At 36.2% G+C, this 20,163-nt stretch overlaps 1 protein-coding gene and 1 long non-coding RNA gene across 2 annotated transcripts in view; one reads left to right on the top strand and one right to left on the bottom strand.

Annotated features, from left to right (window-relative positions):
• Positions 1–5,812, top strand: part of VCPIP1 (valosin containing protein interacting protein 1) — a 28,282-nt gene extending 22,470 nt beyond the window's left edge. Inside the window, exon 3 of the mRNA XM_026012142.2 lies at positions 3,619–5,812. Within this exon, the coding sequence (XP_025867927.1) occupies positions 3,619–4,490 (872 nt within the window). The 3' untranslated portion in view covers positions 4,491–5,812. The remainder of the gene's footprint in view (positions 1–3,618) is intronic.
• A 992-nt stretch (positions 5,813–6,804) lies between these two features.
• LOC140595187 (uncharacterized) lies at positions 6,805–19,937 on the bottom strand. The gene is made up of 2 exons (XR_011996635.1): positions 19,083–19,937; positions 6,805–14,072 (listed from the first exon to the last, which is right to left on the bottom strand). It is a non-coding gene; the product is annotated as an uncharacterized lncRNA (long non-coding RNA).
• Positions 19,938–20,163: the final 226 nt, after the last annotated feature.

Here is a 20,163-nt window from a genome sequence, read left to right on the forward strand (position 1 = left end):
AGGCAGAGACACAGGCAGAGGGAGAAGCAGGCTCCATGCAGGGAGCCCGATGTGGGACTCGATCCCAGGACTCCGGGATCATGCCCTGGGCCAAAGGCAGGCGCCAAACCGCTAAGCCACCCAGGGATCCCCCACAAATTTAGTTTTAAAACTTGTATAGGTATCTTTCATCTTATGTTGAGTTTTGTTTGAGTTTGAACTTTATGAAAATGAAAATTATGCTTTATTTATACATTCTCTATGATTTGCTTCTTTTATGCAACACTTTTTCAGATTCATTCATGTTGATGGATTCAAGTACCATTCATTCATTTTCACTACTATATTCTGTTGTATCATTTTAATATTATTCACCCATTGTTCTCCTGATGCATTTTTTTTTTTGATGTAAGGAAGAATGTAGCTCTAAATATTAGTATACATATTTTTTGGTGTATATATGTGATGGAATTGTTATGTGATAGAGGAATTTTAATACACTTTGATTTTTAAAATTCAAAAGACTATTTAAGTTATATGAAACCTGAATGATTATGCTTAGAGGGAGCACAACCCATAACATTGATTTTTTGTATTGATTTTTTAATACATATTTTAAGTGTTATTAATAATGTAAAAGGTCTAGAAACTATAGAAATGGGAAACATCACCTATAATTTTTAAATATTTGCCTTATATGTATGTGTTTTGGCTTCATTATAATTATAGTGCTTAAATTTGTTTCCTGCTATTCATGCACATTTTGCTATATATGTGAAGCATCATAGGTTTCTTATTTATATCAGTTATTAATAGCTGCATATTAATAGGTAGACCATAATTTTCTTAACCATTCTCTTCTTGATGAAAGCTTAACTTAGATTGTTTTCAGTGTTTCATTGTAAATACTCTGATGAACGGGATCCCTGGGTGGCCCAGCGGTTTGGCGCCTGCCTTTGGCCCAGGGCGCGATCCTGGAGACCCGGGATCGAATCCCATGTCGGGCTCCCGGTGCATGGAGCCTGCTTCTCCTTCTGCCTGTGTCTCTGTGTCTCTCTCTCTCTCTCTGTGTGACTATCATAAAAAAAAAAAAATTTAAAATACTCTGATGAACATGTGTGGGACTAGGATTCTTTCCAGGGATGGCCAAGAGAAAGCATCACAGTAGCAGTCTGGAGACAATTACAAAACTATTTTTGATCTAATAGAGGAACCAAAACTATTGACTGCCTGATTTATATTAGGCACTTGTAGTACATGCTTTACATATTTTCTCATTTAATCCTCAAATAATCAGTGAAGTGAATAGTATATCCATCATTATACTTACCTGATTGTATTATAATCTGTTTGGACCTGTCTCCTAAGAATTACATTTTATTTGAGTCTTCAGGGTCTATTTTAGTTCTTGGCACATAGTGAGACTCAATAGATGTTATCCATTGAAATGACTGTTTGAAAGTTTTGCCTAGGGTTATCCCTGGACTTAATCATTCAAAATTCTCTTCTTTGTTACCTTGTTTCTTTCTTTCTTCCTTTTCTTTTCTTTCTTTCTTTCTTTCTTTTCTTTTCTCTTTTTTTTTGGGGGGGGGGGGTTTTGTTTTGTTTTGTTTTTTTGTTACCTTGTTTCTTGATCCAGGTTTTACAGATCTCTGAGATAGGGGATTGGTAATAAGTGGATTCCAGGGTTGTGGCCTGAAGTGCACTATTTAGACCACATCTCTGATTTTAAGTTTTGTCTGTCTCTTTTTTTATCAGTTACCTCTGCCAAAAATTTTCTGTCAAGAGGAAATCTTAGCTAGATTTGTATTAATGGATACTTATCACTGATGAATGTTTATTTAAAATTACTGTATGTTCTTTATTCATTTGGAATTCTTTTCTCTTGTTATTTGGAATATTCACAGTGAGATATATTAGAACCACTCTGTAGCTTCTTTCAGAGGAGGGAGGAAGAACTATTCTTGATAACCTACAAAGCTGGAGACTAACTAAATGCCCACTAAGCATTCCAGAGTTCACTCATCCTTCACCTCTGTATTTGTATAGCATTAACAGTTCCATTCATTTTTAACTAGTTTGCTTTTGCCTTTATATGTTTTGCCATATATATACCCTTTTGTAGCATACGTTGTTAAGAGTTCTCTGTTTCATGGCTTCTACACTGGGCATGGAGCCTACTTACAAAAAAATAAAATAAGAGTTCTGTACTTCATCTTTCTTTTGGTGTTAACATAGAAAATCTTTGGTTTTATAAAATTTGAAAACCTCTATTTTTGCATACTTGGAGTATACTTTGATTAACAAATTTAAAATGTAAGGATATTGGGATCCCTGGGTGGCGCAGCGGTTTGGCGCCTGCCTTTGGCTCAGGGCGCGATCCTGGAGACCTGGGATCGAATCCCACGTCAGGCTCCCGGTGCATGGAGCCTGCTTCTCCCTCTGCCTGTGTCTCTGCCTCTCTCTTTCTCTCTGTATGACTATCATAAATAAATAAAAAAAAAAAATTAAAATGTAAGGATATTGAGTAGTTTAAAATACAATTTTCTTATACACAAGCTGGAAAAAGTATAAAACTTTGGAATACCAGATAGTGAGACCAAGGTCCTCCACTAGAAAATAAAGAGAAGCCTGCTTTTAAGTTCTTCTATTGCATCGTTAGTTGATTGTGAGAAGTAAAAATTGCAGGAGTCATTTGAGGAGCATCTGTAAGTCAGGCTTATTTTGGTGTTTGTGACTTACCAGAGAGGAATAAGAGGAGTAATAAGAAATACAGCTATTTCAAAATAATTGAATTAAGATCTTTTTCATTATTGTGACCAAGTGTCACTTCTTAGAGTTATACCAAAGACACAGTGCATTAATGTTTCCTAAATATGCCCTCATAATTACTACTTTAACTATGGAATTTCTTATTTTGAAAGTTCATATCTTTTATATTTGTGAAAGATATATATACCTAAAGTACACTCAGAAAACTATGTTTATTCTACTATTCTATAATTCAGTAGAATTCCTTATGATTTTTAATTCACACTGTACAGCACACTTTGCCCTTATAGGTATTTTTACAAAGTTTTAATTTTTTTTTTTTAAGATTTTATTTATTTACTCACAAAAGACACACAGAGAGAGCAGAGGGAGAAGCAGGCTCCATGCAAGGAGCCCGATGTGGTACTCGATCCCGGGACTCCGGGATCACGCCCTGGGCTGAAGGCGGCGCTAAACTGCTGAGCCACCCGGCCTGCGCAAAGTTTTAAATTTGAATTAGCAAATGAAAGTATATTTTCTTGTCTCTTTACTGTAAGCATTTGTTTTAATAATACTGTTGCTAGTGTTTTCTCATAGCTTAGCTGTTTGTTTCAAGCCCTTTTCCTAACTTTGTAATAGGTTAATGGTATTTGTAAAAAAACAAAAACCTCACAGTTTTCCCTGGGGAACTACAGTAAGGTCTGTCATGATATTTCTTTTTTTAAATATTATTAAATTCTATTAATAAATATAATAAATTATTTTTAAGTTAGTTTTGTTTTCAAAACTGTTCTGGATATTGTTGAAAATTCACTATTTCAACTATAATTGTGTTTACTATATAAGTAAGACTTTAAAATGTTAAATACCTTTTTTCCCCTTCTTTAGGTATGGCTGATGGCAAGCATTGTACTTTTCCACATCTGCCTGGCAAAACCTTTGTCTATAATGCTTCTGAAGATAGACTGGAATTGTGTGTGGATGCTGCAGGACATTTCCCCATCGGTCCTGATGTTGAAGATTTAGTTAAAGAGGCTGTAAGTCAGGTTCGAGCAGAGGCTACTACAAGAAGTAGAGAATCAAGTCCCTCACATGGGCTATTAAAACTAGGTAGTGGTGGAGTAGTGAAAAAGAAATCGGAGCAGCTTCATAATGTAACTGCCTTTCAGGGAAAAGGGCATTCTCTAGGAACTGCATCTAGTAACCCACACCTTGATTCAAGAGCTAGGGAAGCCCCAGTTGTAAGGAAGCATAATACAGGGACAGACTTTAGTAATAGTTCCATTAAAATAGAGCCTTCTGTATTCACAGCTGCTCCTAGTAATAGTGAGCTTATTCGAATAGCTCCTGGAGTAGTTACAATGAGAGACAGCAGGCAGCTTGATCCTGATTTGGTTGAGGCCCAGCGAAAAAAATTGCAGGAAATGGTTTCTTCTATCCAGGCTTCGATGGACAAGCATTTGCGGGATCAAAGTACAGAGCAGTCACCATCTGATCTTCCTCAAAGAAAAGTAGAAGTTGTAAGTTCTTCTGTGAAGTCTGGGAGTCTTCAGACTGGCTTACCTGAATCTTTTTCTTTAACTGGTGGCACTGAAAATTTGAATACAGAAACAACTGATAGCTGTGTGGCAGAGTCCCTGGGAGCTGCATTTGCCACAAGGTCAAAAGCACAAAAGGGAAATTCAGTGGAGGAGCCTGAAGAGATGGATAGTCAAGATGCTGAGATGACAAACACAACTGAGCCAATGGATCACTCTTGATTTAATTAGAGGCTAATAAAGGCAGAATGTTTATTGTGAATATGTAACATTTGTTGGCTGGGCCACATAACTTGATTAGTCATAAAAAATCTTGTACGTATATAATTCAAAGATTATATCTTGTTATTCAGTGCATGACAGCAAGTGTGTGATTGGCAATAGCTTTTAATATACTGCTGCCCAGGCTGGCTCTGAATTCCTATAAATTAGTTATTAGATCTGCTGAATTTCTTCCATACATGTGGTTCTTTGGAAGTTTTTTGTAATTTTAATTCCATGAAAGTCTTAATGTTTCAAACATGAAAATTCTCTTGCTAATGTTTGATTTCCTGAAAAGGCTAGAACTGAGGGGGGAATGAGATTTTGCTAACATCGATGTCATCAAGGTAACCATTCCACATATTTGAGTGTCAAAAGATTTATGTAAATTTAAAGGTTATCTGAACTAAATTGTATTTTAAAATTCATAGAAGGATTTATTAGAGACAGATCTGACATTTCCGTGAACGTAAACACATTCATAGAGATACATATTCTTGATGAAAATATCTTGAGAATAGAGTGTAATGATATAACATTTTGCTGACTTGAGCAAGGCTGGGGGAAAATATCTATTCTAGAATGATAAAGTCAATGTGATTCAGTAATGTTGCTGTCTGAGCCAACACAGCCAATTGTGTGCTCTGTTGTTGATAAAATGTTACCATTATTTTTTTAATCCTGGCCTGGTCAAGTACCACTGAATTTTTTTTTTCCTTAATCTTGAGAAAAGTTGATTGCAAAGTGTGGTAGAAAATATAAAAATAATGGTAGCAGTAGTTAATCTCTAATTTTCAGAGTTTGTCAGATTCACAGAGAATTTATATATAAGAATTTATCTTTATGAATGAGTTACATTGTTCTACAATTTTGATCAATGGTATTTAAGCTTATATATGCTAAGTGTCTTTGAGCCCCTTTGAACCAAAAAATGTTTCCTTTTTTCCTTAGCATCCATAAGATTTTCTTTATTTGTTGGCTTCACTTGGATTTGGATGCAAATTTTACTGGATCAGACCCTGATCAACTGGGCATTTGCTTAAATAGTGTATTCATCAAATCTTTAGTGCCAGTTTCCTCAAAAAGCAGCTTTCATGCTTATTATCTTAAAGACAAAGAATGTTTATCCTGAGATTGGTATTGCACTATTTTATCCTGTTCTGCAAATCTGTATTCTGAAATGTACATTTCAACCCATCTTTTTCTTTTGTTCACTGAAATTAAGTTGAATTTGAATGGATGAAAGACAAAATGTATGTTAATACAATCTCTTATCTAGAGCATTAAAGCCTGGCTGTCTCTGTTTGCACATGTAACAGATGCAGAACTGAGTTTGCAGTCTAAGAAAATTTACATCAGAAAGTATATTATTAGATGTTTCGAAATTTCAACCTGTTGATTTATAATGAACATAGACAGTATTTTGACTTGTGTTTCCAAAGAGAGGGAGGTTTCGGATTTCTTTCTATGAAAGTATCTCTGGCTTAATCCATTTACTAAATGAATTACTCCATTCAAATAAGGAAAGAATGGAGAATCTAGACATTTTGCAGGTGATATCTGAGCAAGATAATATATTTGGGTTAGTTTTATCACATCACATTTTAAACCGTATTTTACAATTCTTCTAAATTTACTACCAATTATCTTAATATGTTAAGAGCAGGAAAATTTTGGACTTCTGTATTGTGCACTCATTTTGCATAAAGAACTGCAGCTACCAAATAATATTTCCCATTTAGTTATATAGGTGCTTCTGTGTATTAATCTAAAAATTACAAATACCACTAACCACTATAATTATTTTTGGCTTTTTCAGCCACTGAAACTGGCTTTTTCTTATTAATTTAAATACAGAAAAACTGTTTAACAAGCAAATGCACTGCTTCCAGGTAAACGATATAATCACCTTTTCTTTAACAAATATTTTCTTCACCTGTGGCTTGGCATGTTTAGTTAATAACTGACAAATATACTCTCATAACATATAGTAAAAATATCAGAAATAAATTTTATCTTCCTATTAAATACTTGCATTTAGTCAAATTAGAGTGCACTTGTGAACATTAGAAGGCCTTTAATCTCTGATCACACTATTAGTTTCTCTTGCCACAGCAATGCTATTTAGAAGACAGGTAGGTATGAATATAATAAGAATAGTTTGGGTTCTCCTTTGATAAAGAATAAAAGGCTTGATTTTGAGAATGGTCAGATTTTTTGAAATTATTTTAAATCTGCTGAAATTCGTTTGGGGTAATTAGTAGTTTTTGAGAAGTGGGCCAGGTATCAACCTCACAAAGAAGTTTTAGAAACAGTTTTTGTTAATTTTCATCCTTTGTTCCATATGGTTTTCATAATCAAATACATGACTACAGAATTCTAAATTTTTAGTGCTGCCATTTGTGACCACCACAACTTTGAATTCAAGCTAGAGATCATAATCAATTAAAATATTTTTTTGCCCTAGAAGTAACATAACTCCATCTTATAATTTAATTTGTGATGTTTCACTGAAACTTGAAGTAAAATTGTAAATTTTTAGTAATCCATTTTATAGGTAATCATACCAAGTTTGAATTGATGACCCAAAGTCCAGGTAGAGTTGAAGGTAGTGTATGTGTAGAATATTGTAATGAGAAATGGTTGAAATTGAAGAACATGAGACACTGCCAAATATTATGAGCGAGAATATAATGAACTACAAGGGAATGGTTACTCAGGAACTAGTTAAAGAGCAAACCCAAGGCCTGTTTTTTCCCCTTTTACTATGTTTCAAGTATTTTATTGGGACATGTTAGGATAAAGACCTGAGAAATTTAGCAAATGCTACTGACTGTGAAATTTGCTTTATATCTTCTGATGATTTTTAGTTTGGTTTTTACAATCAAGCCTACTGCTCGCAATTAAGATACCAATCTGAAATGCATCTGTGAATCCCAGCCACAGGTCCTTATTGCCATTATTTTTAAGTACCTAACTTAATTTGAAATGAGCAGACTTTTGCATATGGTCTCTTACCTCAGGGAAGATCACTTGCTAGCAACTCATATATTACTAATGACAGGTTTTTGAGAATTGTACTGACATCACGTTAGCTACTAAATGCAAATTTATAACTATTATTTTATGTAGTTGCCTACTAATACTGGCTGCTAGTGAACATTTCTTTAAAAATTTAGAGGTCACTAATAACTAATCTTTAGGTATGAAGTTAACTCATAACTTCTGTCATTATGCTTTGGTCAATATAGCAACAATATCATACTGTGTTTATTTCAGCATATCAACACAGTTTTGTCTTCATTTTTCAATAGAAGTTTGAATTGGCCTACACTTAAAATACTGCAGAGTAGATTTTGAGTTTCATGATTCCCAAAACAAGGCTTCCATATTAAGATTTTCATAAAAACCTTTGCAAAATTGAATTAAACTCCATTCAGTATGAATTTTAAATGACCTTTTATCACGGTAGTAGTGAAATACATACTCTATGTAAGTTGGGTAGATACATTCTACAGTTCATGGTTACCACATAATTTAACAAAATTGTACATCGTCAAGACTGTTCATAGTTGACATAAGATAATTTTCAAACCAGAACTATTCATTTGAAAACATACCATAGTAGAATGTTTACTTAAGAAATAAAGAGCTATTGTAAGATTTGTAGCTAACTGTAAGTTCTGCCACTCTTAATAATTCTTTGAGATGCTAAGTGTTTCAATTCATATTTAATGATAATTAAATCGTGGAAATTTTAAAGTTTGTTCCAAAATAGCAGAAATTGTAAAAATTGTGAATTACTGGAGAAAATGCCATTACTTGTATATCTGACATTTAATTTTTTAAATTATGGAGTCTACATGCTTTTGTAGTATAATATTAATACAATGATTATTATTCTCTTGTAAAAGAAAAGGAAAACTAGTAAAAAAAAAAGTTTTAGTTGATGTTATCTGCTTGTGAGTATCAATTACTTAGTATTAAAATTTGAAGGTATTGCATACTTTTCTTGAGAATGCACAAGTCCCTTCCTGAGCCTTTATGCCTGTGGTAGGGCAATAAAAGACTGAAAAAGTTATCATTATTTTCAGGTTTATTGGACTTGAAGACTTAGTGCCAAGAGCTAGAAAGTCTACTTTTTTTGGAGGGAAATACTCTTTAGAATATGTAAAAATAAGTGATAATGTAAATATTTAGAAAAATTACATAGCAAGTGCTTTAACTGCTCAAAATAGTATAAATGTTCTATCATCCCTAAGGCACTGGCTGTTACCCGTTATTTTCTGATTCTTTTGTTGCTGTATATATTACATTTGAGTAATAAATAATTGGTAATAGTGTATTATAACTATATAGTGTTCTACAGCACACCTCACTGTACAGTATTTGAAGTTTTCTTTTATATTAATAAAACTATAAGTTAATACATACTGATTTTCCCCTCGACTTCTCCACATTAGCTTTTTAAAATAACTTTTTATTCTTGAGTTTCCTGGAATTATACTTTAATAATATAATGCATGAAAATTTAGTTCAGTTTTGTGAAGGAATTCCTAATGTAGTACAGGTCTTTTTAAAATTTCCTTTAGTGGGACATCATTAGGAATAGGAATTTCTCCCCTTTACTGTGATCTCAACATAAATGAAATGGACTCAGTTAGAAAAGAATAAGCAAAATTCCTTTAGACATTTTACATATATGTAATGTGTACTGAATATTTAAACAAAACACATGTTGTAATAGAGAACTTAGTTTTGTGCTGGTTTTTCAAAAATACTGATTAGAGATAATGAGGGAAAGAAGGGAAATCTAGAAAATAGTAACTTAACATTTGTATGGCTTAGCAATCAAAATGACAGATTTACTTTTAAGTTTTAATGTGTGTGCTCAATATCCATTTTGTTAGAGTAGACTTGTTTAACTTAGTGAGAGCAGAGCCTCAGACCCTTGACTTTTAGAGTTGAGTCTTGGGACACTGCTTACTGTGTGATCTCTGTGCTTCAGTTTCCTCTCTAGTAGAATGATGAGGATATCTACTCTTGGGGTTGTTGTGAGGGTTAAATGAGTTAACACGTATCTGATGATTAGAACAGTGCCGACATACAGTAAACATTCACATGTTTACTATTACTGTTATTTACATATCAAAATAATTCAGTTGACATTAAAATGGATAAATCCTCATAGATAGGGCACACATTATTTAAATAATTTATTAGGTAAAAACTTGCTTTGTGTCCACAGTTAATGAGCTAAAAACTGGTTTCTATGTTCAAATATTAATGCAAGAGCTTAATGACCACATGCAATACTGAAAATCTGGAGAACTGACAGTCTGTACTCTGTGACTAACTTGTTCTGTGACCTAAGGCAGGCAAGTCATGGAGCCTTTCAAGGCCTCCGTTTCTACTATAACCTTTTGGTTGTTTAGTTGTTACCCTCTTGTGCTGATTGTGTCATCATGGGCTCACTTGCTGATGGCATAGTGCTGATGGGACAAGTGACATTGGTGTGGGCTTTAAACTAAACATAATTAGCTTTGCTTTATGCTTTGGTTGACTACACTTGTCCCAAATTTGGACTTGAGGTCTTGTACATGGGTCCTACTGGTCACATGCCATATAATTTGGAGCTCTCAAAAACTTCAGTGAATAAGATAAACATCCTACTTACATACTTCAGTATGCATTTTATTTTTATTGACTGGCTTTTTCAGACCCCAGTAACTGCCAATTATGACTGCATAGTTGATTGTTTCTAATCATTAAAAATGTATACAGAAAAATCAAAGTCTTTAATTCATTTTCTAAACTATGTATGGTATACTGAGGTGAAAAACTTACAGGCTCTTTAAACTTGTTCTCTTTCCTCGTTGGAACTAAATCTGTCTTTGGTCCATTTGTCATACCACATAAATCTTTCGAAAAACAAATTGTGTGGGAATCTGGGAAGATTATTCCTGTTTGTCAGTTCCATGTATAAAGTAACATGTATAGTAGATCTCCCTGTAAAATAATGACTTATATTTGATATATGGAATCAACATTATATACTTGAATCATTCATTCATTTAATGTTTGTTAAGCACTGATCAAAAGCCGAGCTTCTGTTCTAGGAACTAGGGGAACAGTTATAAATGAGACAAATTCCATGTAGCTTAGAGCTACATCCCAATAATGGAAACAAGCAATAAACACATTCATAATAACTCTCATTTAGTGACCATTTCCCTGTATGTAGACAATAGGTGAAACACAACATGCAATAATTTCTTTAACCCTCAAAACAGCTCTTTGCGGTTGGATAACATCATTGTTTTCATCTTTCAGGAAAAGGCTCAGTAGATTAGGTAGTTTACCCAAATCCTGGACTTAATAGGTGTCAGAGCTGAATTTAAACCTAAATGTTTATGACTCCATAGCCTAAGTTCTTAACCTGAGGACTATATTTGTAATTTAGCAAAGGAGTAAAATTCGGTGGTCACATAAGTCTTAAACATCTGTTGTTAAATCTAGCTTGTTTTCAGGTACACCAATCTGGTGTGAAATTATTTCAATGTGTACTACCTGGCTTTAATTTCACTTCCTACAATTTCCCTGCCTGAACCCCAGTCCTCCACTTCAAGTTCTTCCTTCCTTGGGTTTGTTTTCTTCCTCCAAATTTGGAGGTGATTTAAAAAAGGATTTCATAATTTCTTAGATGATTGATCTGGGTAAATTTGAGACTCATTGGTTAGATAAAACTCCAACTCTCTCATTTCAAGAACCTGGAATAATTGTCATTTACTAAGCAGGTCTGTTGCTTTAGTGGGAAGGCTCTCCAAAGGTGATATTTCTCAAAGGACAGTGCATGGGCTACTTTTATCACATCTTGAAAACATTTCTATGAAATCTGTCATGTGCCAGGTACTCTGGTACACATAAGGAATAATAAAATAGCAAGAAAGATTCTTCCTGACATCATTTTTAATGAAGGAGAGAGTCATTTAGGGGCACTTCGGTGACTCAGTCAAGTGTCTACCTTCGTCTCAAGTCATGATTCATGATCCTAGGATCCTGGGATCAAGACCCGCATCAGGCTCCCTACTTGGAGAGTCTGCTTCTCCCTCTTCTCTGCCTCCTCCTCACTGCTCGTGTTCTGTCTCTCTTTCTCAAATAAAGTCTTTAAAAAAATTTCAAAACTATATAGAAAGACACCCAGTTTCTCCCTTCCGATTACTTAATCAACTATTTCTATTTAGGTGGTTACTTCCCTAACAGGTCTAATCTCTTGATTTGTCAACTTTATTTTTTAAAAAAATTTTTTAAAGATTTTATTTATTTATTCATAGACACAGAGAGAGAAAGAGGCAGAGACACAGGGAGAGGGGGAAGCAGGCTCTATGCAGGGAGCCCGATGTGGGACTTGATCCCGGGTCTCCAGGATCACACCCCAGGCTGCAGGCGGCACCAAACCGCTGTGCCACCAGGGCTGCCCGATTTGTCAACTTTAGACAGTATTTGATTCTTCCATTATGAAAGATGAGTGCCCTGGCTCTCTTTAGATCATCTTTCTAGCTTCATATAATATCCTAAGTCTGCTTATTGAGCTATCAACTTTAGATATTATCTCAACTTTCCAGTATGTAAAATGAAGAAATTATCATTTCTATACTTTATAGTATCCCTTATCCTCCCATTCTGCTTTCTACTTTTATTAGCTATACTATTACTATTATGTAGTCTGGGTTTATAGCATTCAAAATGTATTGTATAGCCAATATTGCTTTAAAAGTAATCTATTGTTTGAAAACAGGTGAGGTGATCCCAAATGTCAAAATGAGAAGGATTTTCTGAAACTCCAACTAGAAGTTAGAACTTTCTCAAGGCAGATATTATAGAATAAACAGATTTGTGTTTTAAAAGATCCTTTATATGGCCAAGTGGAGGATACAGTGGATTGAACAAGATTAGAGGAGGAGAGATCAGTTAAAAGACTTGCTATAATTGGAGAGAGATGAGAGCCTGAACTGAACCACTGGCAGTGGCAATATCAAGGAGAAGATGTTGGAGAGACGGTAAAAAGGTCAATCTAGACTCTCAGGTTATAAGAGGCTGGAAGGTGGTGCTACTAATTTAGAATAGGATACAGGAGTAATTACAGATTGGTGGAAAGGGAGTGAATTTCATTTGGGGACATGTTGAATTTTGGGAGTTAGATGTAGTTCAGGAGAGGGGCCGGGGTTGCATGTGAAGATCTGTGAATCCTAGGATGTGACTGAAATTATAGAAGGGGATGAGATGGCCTAGGAAGAGACTATACAGTGAGAAGACAGTTAAATGCAATTTGGGAGTATGCCAACATTTAAGGAACTGGCAGATGAACAGGGACAACCAAAACACTTTGAGGTATGGAAATTATGGAGCTGAGGACACAGAAATTGAGGGATACAAGTTTCAAATAAAAGGAAGTAATAAAAATGCTATAGAGGGCAGCCCCGGCGGCGCAGCGGTTTGGCGCCGCCTGCAGCCTGGGGTGTGATCCTGGAGACCTAGGATCGAGTCCCACGTCAGGCTCCCTGCATAGAGCCTGCTTCTCCCTCTGTCTGTGTCTCTGCCTCTCTCTCTCTGGGCCTATGAATGAATAAATAAAGTCTTTAAAAATAAATAAATAAATAAATCTTTAAAAAAATGCTGTAGAAGGTTCAGGTAAAATGAATTTCTTTCAAGTGTCCATTGGATTTAACGGCCACAATTTCAATGGATGGTGGTAAAGTTTAGATTATAAGAGTACTGAAGACTGATGGCTAGAGAAGTCAAGACACCTTTGAAGTTTAGCTGAAAGGGAAGATAGCAGATACAGGTTTATGGGATGGATGGATGGATGGATGGATGGATGGATATATTTAGATCAATATTTTCAAACCTACTGGAGCCAGTGTCCCCTTTTTATAACAATATATTCTGCTCCCTATGCCCTACTAAAGTGATATTCATAGACAACAAATTTCTTAATCGTTTTAATGCTCTCCCAAAATGTGGAGAAACAGAAGAGATTTATAATAAAGCTCATTAGGCACAACTAATCCAGCTGACGGATATCAGTGGGCTCCATTTCTGTCTCAAAATCTTGAGGTGAGTTACCCTCAGTGGTAAGGTTTTCTAAAATGAGAAAACAACTCTTGATTAGGTCTGAACAAAATAAAATAGAATCTTCCCCTGGTTTACATACTAGTTGTATTTCTGGAAATAGTGTATTTTAAAGCTACAAAAAACAAAAACCCAACACTTGTGCACTTGTATTTAAAAGTTGATCCTGGTTTAAACAATTATAATCAGTTTTTTCACTTATGTTACTGTCTGATTGAATGTTGAATGGAACTCAGGATAATTCTTCCTTGTGCAAAACTGTTTCAAATATTACAAGTCTTGTGTTCCTTAGAACTGGCACTCTAAATGCCAATAATGATCTTCAATAACCACACATTCCCCGAAAATCTTACAAATTCATTGTTCCCTTTGGGAGTGCCTGGATGTACTGGGCCAGGAGAGCAGGTGAAGCTGGAAAAAAAAAAAAAAAAGATATTATCTCTGATTAAGGTGGAAGGTGATAAAATTGAAAGTAAAGGTAGAAAGATTAGAATTAAAGATCATATCTTGGCACATGTCATGTTTCCCACAGATAAGCAAGTCCTGCTTTAAGGATTTTGTGGTATCCTTATTTTTTATTTCTCTTATTTAATGCCCTGAGTTCTCCCTCTCTTTAATTTTATTATTGAGAGACACAGAGAGGCAGAGACACAGGCAGAGGCAGAAGCAGGCTCCCTGTGGGGAGCCCCATGCGGGACTTGATCCTAGGATCCTGGGATCACTACCTGAGCCAAAGGCAGATGCTCAACTACTGAGACCTAGGTGCTCCTGAACACCCTCTCTCTTAATCTGGGGTTCCTAGACTTCATTTTGAACCTCAGTTAGTAGGCTCATTTTTTTTTTAAATGAGTGCTAAATTTTGAACACTATGAAATATCACCTTCTGAAGAGAAAACACTACTTTTATCATTATAGGCCAAAAATGTTGAAAGAAGGTGTAGTTTCCTATTCTGTAACACATTACTACAAACTCGGTGGCTTAAAACCATACAAACTTAATATTCCAAAGTTCTGGAAGTCAGAATTTCAAAGAGAATCTCCTTTAGCTAAAATCTGAGAAGAGAATCATTTTCTTGATTTACTTAATAGCTTCTTTTTTTAAAAATTTTTATTTATTTATGATAGTCACAGAGAGAGAGAGAGAGAGAGAGGCAGAGACACAGGGAGAGGGAGAAGCAGGCTCCATGCACTGGGAGCCCGACGTGGGATTCAATCCGGGGTCTCCAGGATCGCGCCCTGGGCCAAAGGCAGGCGCTAAACCGCTGCACCACCCAAGGATCCCTACTTAATAGCTTCTACAGGCTGCCCACATTTCTTGGTTCATGACCTCTTTTTCCATTTTCAAAGCTAACGGTAGAGCATTTCCAAATCTATCTCAGGCTCTCCTGCTCCTCTCTTCCATTCTTAAGGACTTTGTGATTACATTGGGCCCTTCTGAATAATCCAAACTAATATACCCATGGCAAGATCCTTAATTTAATCATAACTGCAAAGTCCCTTTTGCTATTAAGGTATTCATAGATTCTGGGAACAAGGACATAGATATTTTTGAGGGGGCCACTCTATCTACTATAAGAGTAGAGCAAAGAATATTGGTTTGAAATAGGGACACTTTATTTTTGTTTATTATTTTATTTTTAAAAAAGATTTTATTTATTCATGAGAGACACACACAGAGAGAGAGAGAGAGAGAGAGGCAGAGACACACACAGGCAGAGGGAAAAGCAGGCTCCCCTCAGGGAGCCTGATGTGGGACTCAATCCCTGAACTCCAGGATCAGGCCCTGAGCTGAAAGCAGAGCTCAACCGCTGAGCCATCCAGGCATCCCAGGACACTTTATTTAAAAACAAAACAAAACCTTTTATTTAAATTCTAGTTAACACAGTGTACTATGAGTTTCAGGTGTACAATATTGTACATGGTTCAACACTTCCATATGACACCTAGTGCCCATCACAAATGCACTCCTTAATCCCCATCACCTATTTAACCCATCACCCCACCTGGCTCCTGAAAGAGGAACACTATTTTTTAAATTTTTAATTTAATCTAATTTAATATTTTTATTTATTTATTCATGAGAAACACAGAGGGAGGCAGAGACATAGGCAGAAGGAGAAGCAAGCTCCCTATGGGGAGCCTGATGTGGGACTCGATTCCAGGACCCCAGATCACAACTCAGGGTATTGCTTTCCAGGTGCCCTAATAGGGACACTTAAAACATTTTTTTCTCTTATGTTTGTTTTTTCCTTGGAGATCAACCACTCTTATTTTTGCCTTTAAAAGCCAAACTAAGAATTCTATAGCACCTTATGACACTATGATTTCTATCTATAATTTCCATCAAACTTAAAATAGCATCTTAAATGTAGAGATTACCGAAATACACTGGTAATGGGAGAGGTTGGAACAGACATTTATGTATCCAAGATATAATTCTAAACCTGATTTTTGTTTTCAGACTGAGCACAAAATATATATGGTTTCATCATTTCCGCCAAAGCATATTTATTTAGCATTATCAATATTGGAGCAAATTTTATATAACATACTTAAGCTTTTTCTTTGCATTTCCAGCTTTTTAAAATTTAAATTCTATTTTTTATATTTGTAAAGGTTTTATATATTTGAGAGGGAGCGAGCCAGCAAGTAAATACGAGCGGAGCAGGGGAGAGGCAGAAGGAGAGGAAGAAGCAGACGCCCCATTGAATAGGAAGCCCAACATGGTTCCTTGATCCCATGACCCTGAGATCATGACCTGAGCCAAAGGCAGACACTCAACTGACTGAGCCATCCAGGCGCCCCTCCAGTTCATTTTTTAAATTAAAAAATAAAATAAACAAGAATTTATGCTTTAAAAGTCAAATAATCCAAAAATACATAGGGTAAAAAGTTAAAGCCTTCCCTTCTCCCATCTCATCCCTCTTGCCAAAATAAAACACTGCTAAACAGTTTGGTGTGCAGTCCATAGACCATTTTCTATAATGTTAGACACATACATACACCCTGAGGCCTTATATACATAAATAACATTAATCATACAGTTCTATCAGCTTTTTCTACACCATACTATAGCACATCCATACTATACTGATAGTTAGATGCTCATGTATATTAGGGTAGTAGAGTGATTGGGAACTTTGTTTCTAATTCAAATCTTGGCCCACTATATGCCCTTGAACAAATTAACCTTTTGGTGCCCTATTTTTCTCACTTATAAAGTAGATGAAAATAATAGTATCTATCTCATAGGATTAAGACGAATGCATGTGAAACACCTAGAAGGGCCCAGTAGTGTAATAACCATTTAATGGCACTATCTTAATATTACAGTATTTTTATTGCCTGTATAATTGTTCTTTTATTTTAAACTAGTCTCAAAATGTGAATACTTCCATATTAGGGTTTTAATGAAATACTATGAGCATTGAAATACATCTTTTTTGCTTGCATTGAATTACAGCATATTAAGAAACAATGTCTGTCATAGGCTATGCACATTTTTACAGCTTCTGCTTAGTATTGCTTTCCAAAAAGATACCAGTTTCAGTACTAACATCAAGGAATTATTCAAACTTTGTTTGCAGGATTTAGAAACACTTTGCTACTTTAGTAGTCATAAAATGGCATTTCAATTTTAATTTATACTTTTTATGAACATATTGATTCACGTGCTTATTATTTCCCTTTGTTTTTTCATTGTATACTGATTGTATTTGAGCATAATGATGTATTACTATTCTAGAGACTGGGATTCTAGCAACAAATGCAACAGACAAAAATCTATTTATGGGAATGAGAGACATGGCTCTATTAAAAGTATAGTCTCTCAGGTACTATATTAAGCCAGCAAAAGTTTTTCGAACAACCTAAGCAAATCTTGGGAGTATTTGGCCTTTGTTGGAGAATAAGTTGGTATAGCCATGGGAAGGATGAACATGGTGCACTTTACTGCTCATTTATTTAATAATAATGAAGCAATTTAGCAGTTTATTTAAAGATTTAGAGTAAGAAAGTAAATTAGTACATATTTTTAAAATCATTTGTATAGGGGCATCTGGGTGGCTGAGTTGGAATGGCATGTAACTCTTGATCTCGGGCTTGTGAGTTTGAGCCCCACATTGGGTGTAGAGATTAAGAAAATTAATTAAAGGGGCGCCTGGGTGGCTCAGTGGTTCAGTGTCTGCCTTCAGCTCAGGTCGTGATCCCAGGGTCCCAGGACTGAGTCCCACATTGGGCTCCCCACGGGAAGCCTGCTTCTCCCTCTGCCTATGTCTCTGCCTCTATGTCTCCCATGAATAAATAAATACAATCTTTAAAAAAATTAATTAAAAAATAAAATATTAAAAAATCATTTTTATAACTAAAAATTGGAATATATTTGTCATGGAGTAGAAAGTTTTACATGAGTTTTTAAAAGATAAAACAGCTTTTAGAGAAATTCCCAACACTAGTCCCCAGTCTGTCTTCCCTTGGTATTTAATCCCCTATACCTCAGTGGAAAAACTTGAGAAGTTTTAAGAGACTATTCAAAACCAAGTCTCAGGGATTGAGAAATGTGATATGAACATATGTGAGAAATGAACATATGTGAGAAATGAACATCCCTTTGAGTGTTTTCAGTTTTTGGTAATTACAAATAAAGCCACCATAAATATTTGTTTTCCAAAGTGTCTGTCCTATTTGCATTTCTATCACCGATGTATGAAAGTTGTTATTTGTTCAGCATCTTCACCTTTACCAACACTTGTATGTTTAGCCATTTTTGTCTCCCTCATTCTAGTAGCTGTGTGGTAGTATCTCACTGTGGTTTTGATTTGCATTTCTCTAATGATTAATGATGTGGAGCATCTTTTCATGTGGCTTATTTGCCATTTGTATATCTTTTTTGGTGAAGTGTCTGCTCTTATCTTTTGCCCATTTTTTCCATTGCTCCCCTCCCCCCATAATTGTTTTGAGAATTCTTTATAATATTCTGAATAAAAACTTTTTAAAATGTATACTTTGCTATAAAAAAAAAACCAACTGTCAATTACATTCGAGTGTGTATTCAAATGACTGTGAACCACTTTCATTGCTCACCGTTTTTTAAATAAGTGATTTGAGTGATTTTGGAATGTGACCTTTCTGAGGAATTACATTTTTATCTAACTTTAAAATTAGGGGTAGTTTACTGTCAAAATCTAAAATACCTGCCTTCAAGTTCTAAAAAAGCATTCTGTATAAAAAGCCTAATTTATAGCAGAAACTCTATTTCCTGTTAGAATATAAATAAGCTGAGTAACGTATGACCCAGGAGTAAATCAGAAATCAGTTTTCAAATGACATTCCTTTCTTAATTAGGTTAAAAAAAAAAAGTGAACGAGCAACACAATAAGGAATGATATAAAAAGGTAAGTATTACCGTCCCAGGGCCCATACCTTGAGAAAAAGGAACTATAAAAAGGCGTTTTAAGTTTTGAAGTAGTGCGTGCAAGCTCCTCTTCAGTTCACATTCGCACCTGCATCTCTGATTTGCAAAAACTGATGCGTTAACATTTCAAAATAGCCAAATGTAAGTTTGTTATAATAACATGTGGTCTAGTGCTCTATGCAGTAGAGCATGTCACCTTGCAAATTTGGATCCTTTACCATTTCTAGTTGTTACTGTAATCTACTTTAATGTGATTTGATCCGAACAGTTCCTAGTTTTTAGACCTGAAACCTCTGGAGTGGCTTCCACTGCTGGCAACTCCTTCCGTGCAGTTCTCCCCTCCTCCTGTCTCTCGTGTGAAGGAAGGTCACCTTCCACGGTGGACTACCACACACTGACTTATCCAGGCACAATTCCCGGTCCGCTCCTCTTTCTGCACTGTTCTCCCGGATCAGGGCTCCCTCATCGCGCATCAAGGATCCCCCCTGGACCGAGCTAAGGGGTTAAGCACTGCGACGACCGCACGCAGACTTGGCTTCGACTCCAGCTAAAAACTTTTCTTCATCTGTCACTCCTGCTCATATTCTTGATATTCGGCTTCCTGCCACAGTCTTCGCTACTCCAGGAACTACGATGTCACATTTTTTGCTTAAGCAGTAACGGCCGCGCGAATTTTATGGTTAGATTTGTCTCGAGTCCGAAGACCGCGCCTCCTAACTAACGAGGCGGGATACGCACGAGGAGTTAGGAGTGGAGGAGCTGCGGCTGGAAGAAGGCTGCGAGGACTGCCTGGCGGGGACGCCCAACCCCCAGGGACTGGGTCCGCGCACCCCGCGAAGCTTGCGCTCGCCGCAGCTTCCGGACCGTCTCCAGGCGAGCACCGGAACTCGCTTTCCCAGCACGCCCCGCGCGGTGCGGCGCTCGGCGCGCTCCGGGTCCTGTCAAGGCGAGACCCGCGGGCCCGCCCTGCGGCCCCACCCCCTGACTCCCAGCTCCTTCCCCGACTCCCGCGAGTTCCAGTCCCGACTTCCAGCTCCCCGGCCCCGCCCCCAGCCGCGCGCGCTCTCCCCGCCCCGCCCCCGTCCCCCC

The sequence above is a fragment of the Vulpes vulpes genome, chromosome 13 (genome assembly GCF_048418805.1).
Source record: "Vulpes vulpes isolate BD-2025 chromosome 13, VulVul3, whole genome shotgun sequence".
NCBI lineage: Eukaryota > Metazoa > Chordata > Mammalia > Carnivora > Canidae > Vulpes > Vulpes vulpes.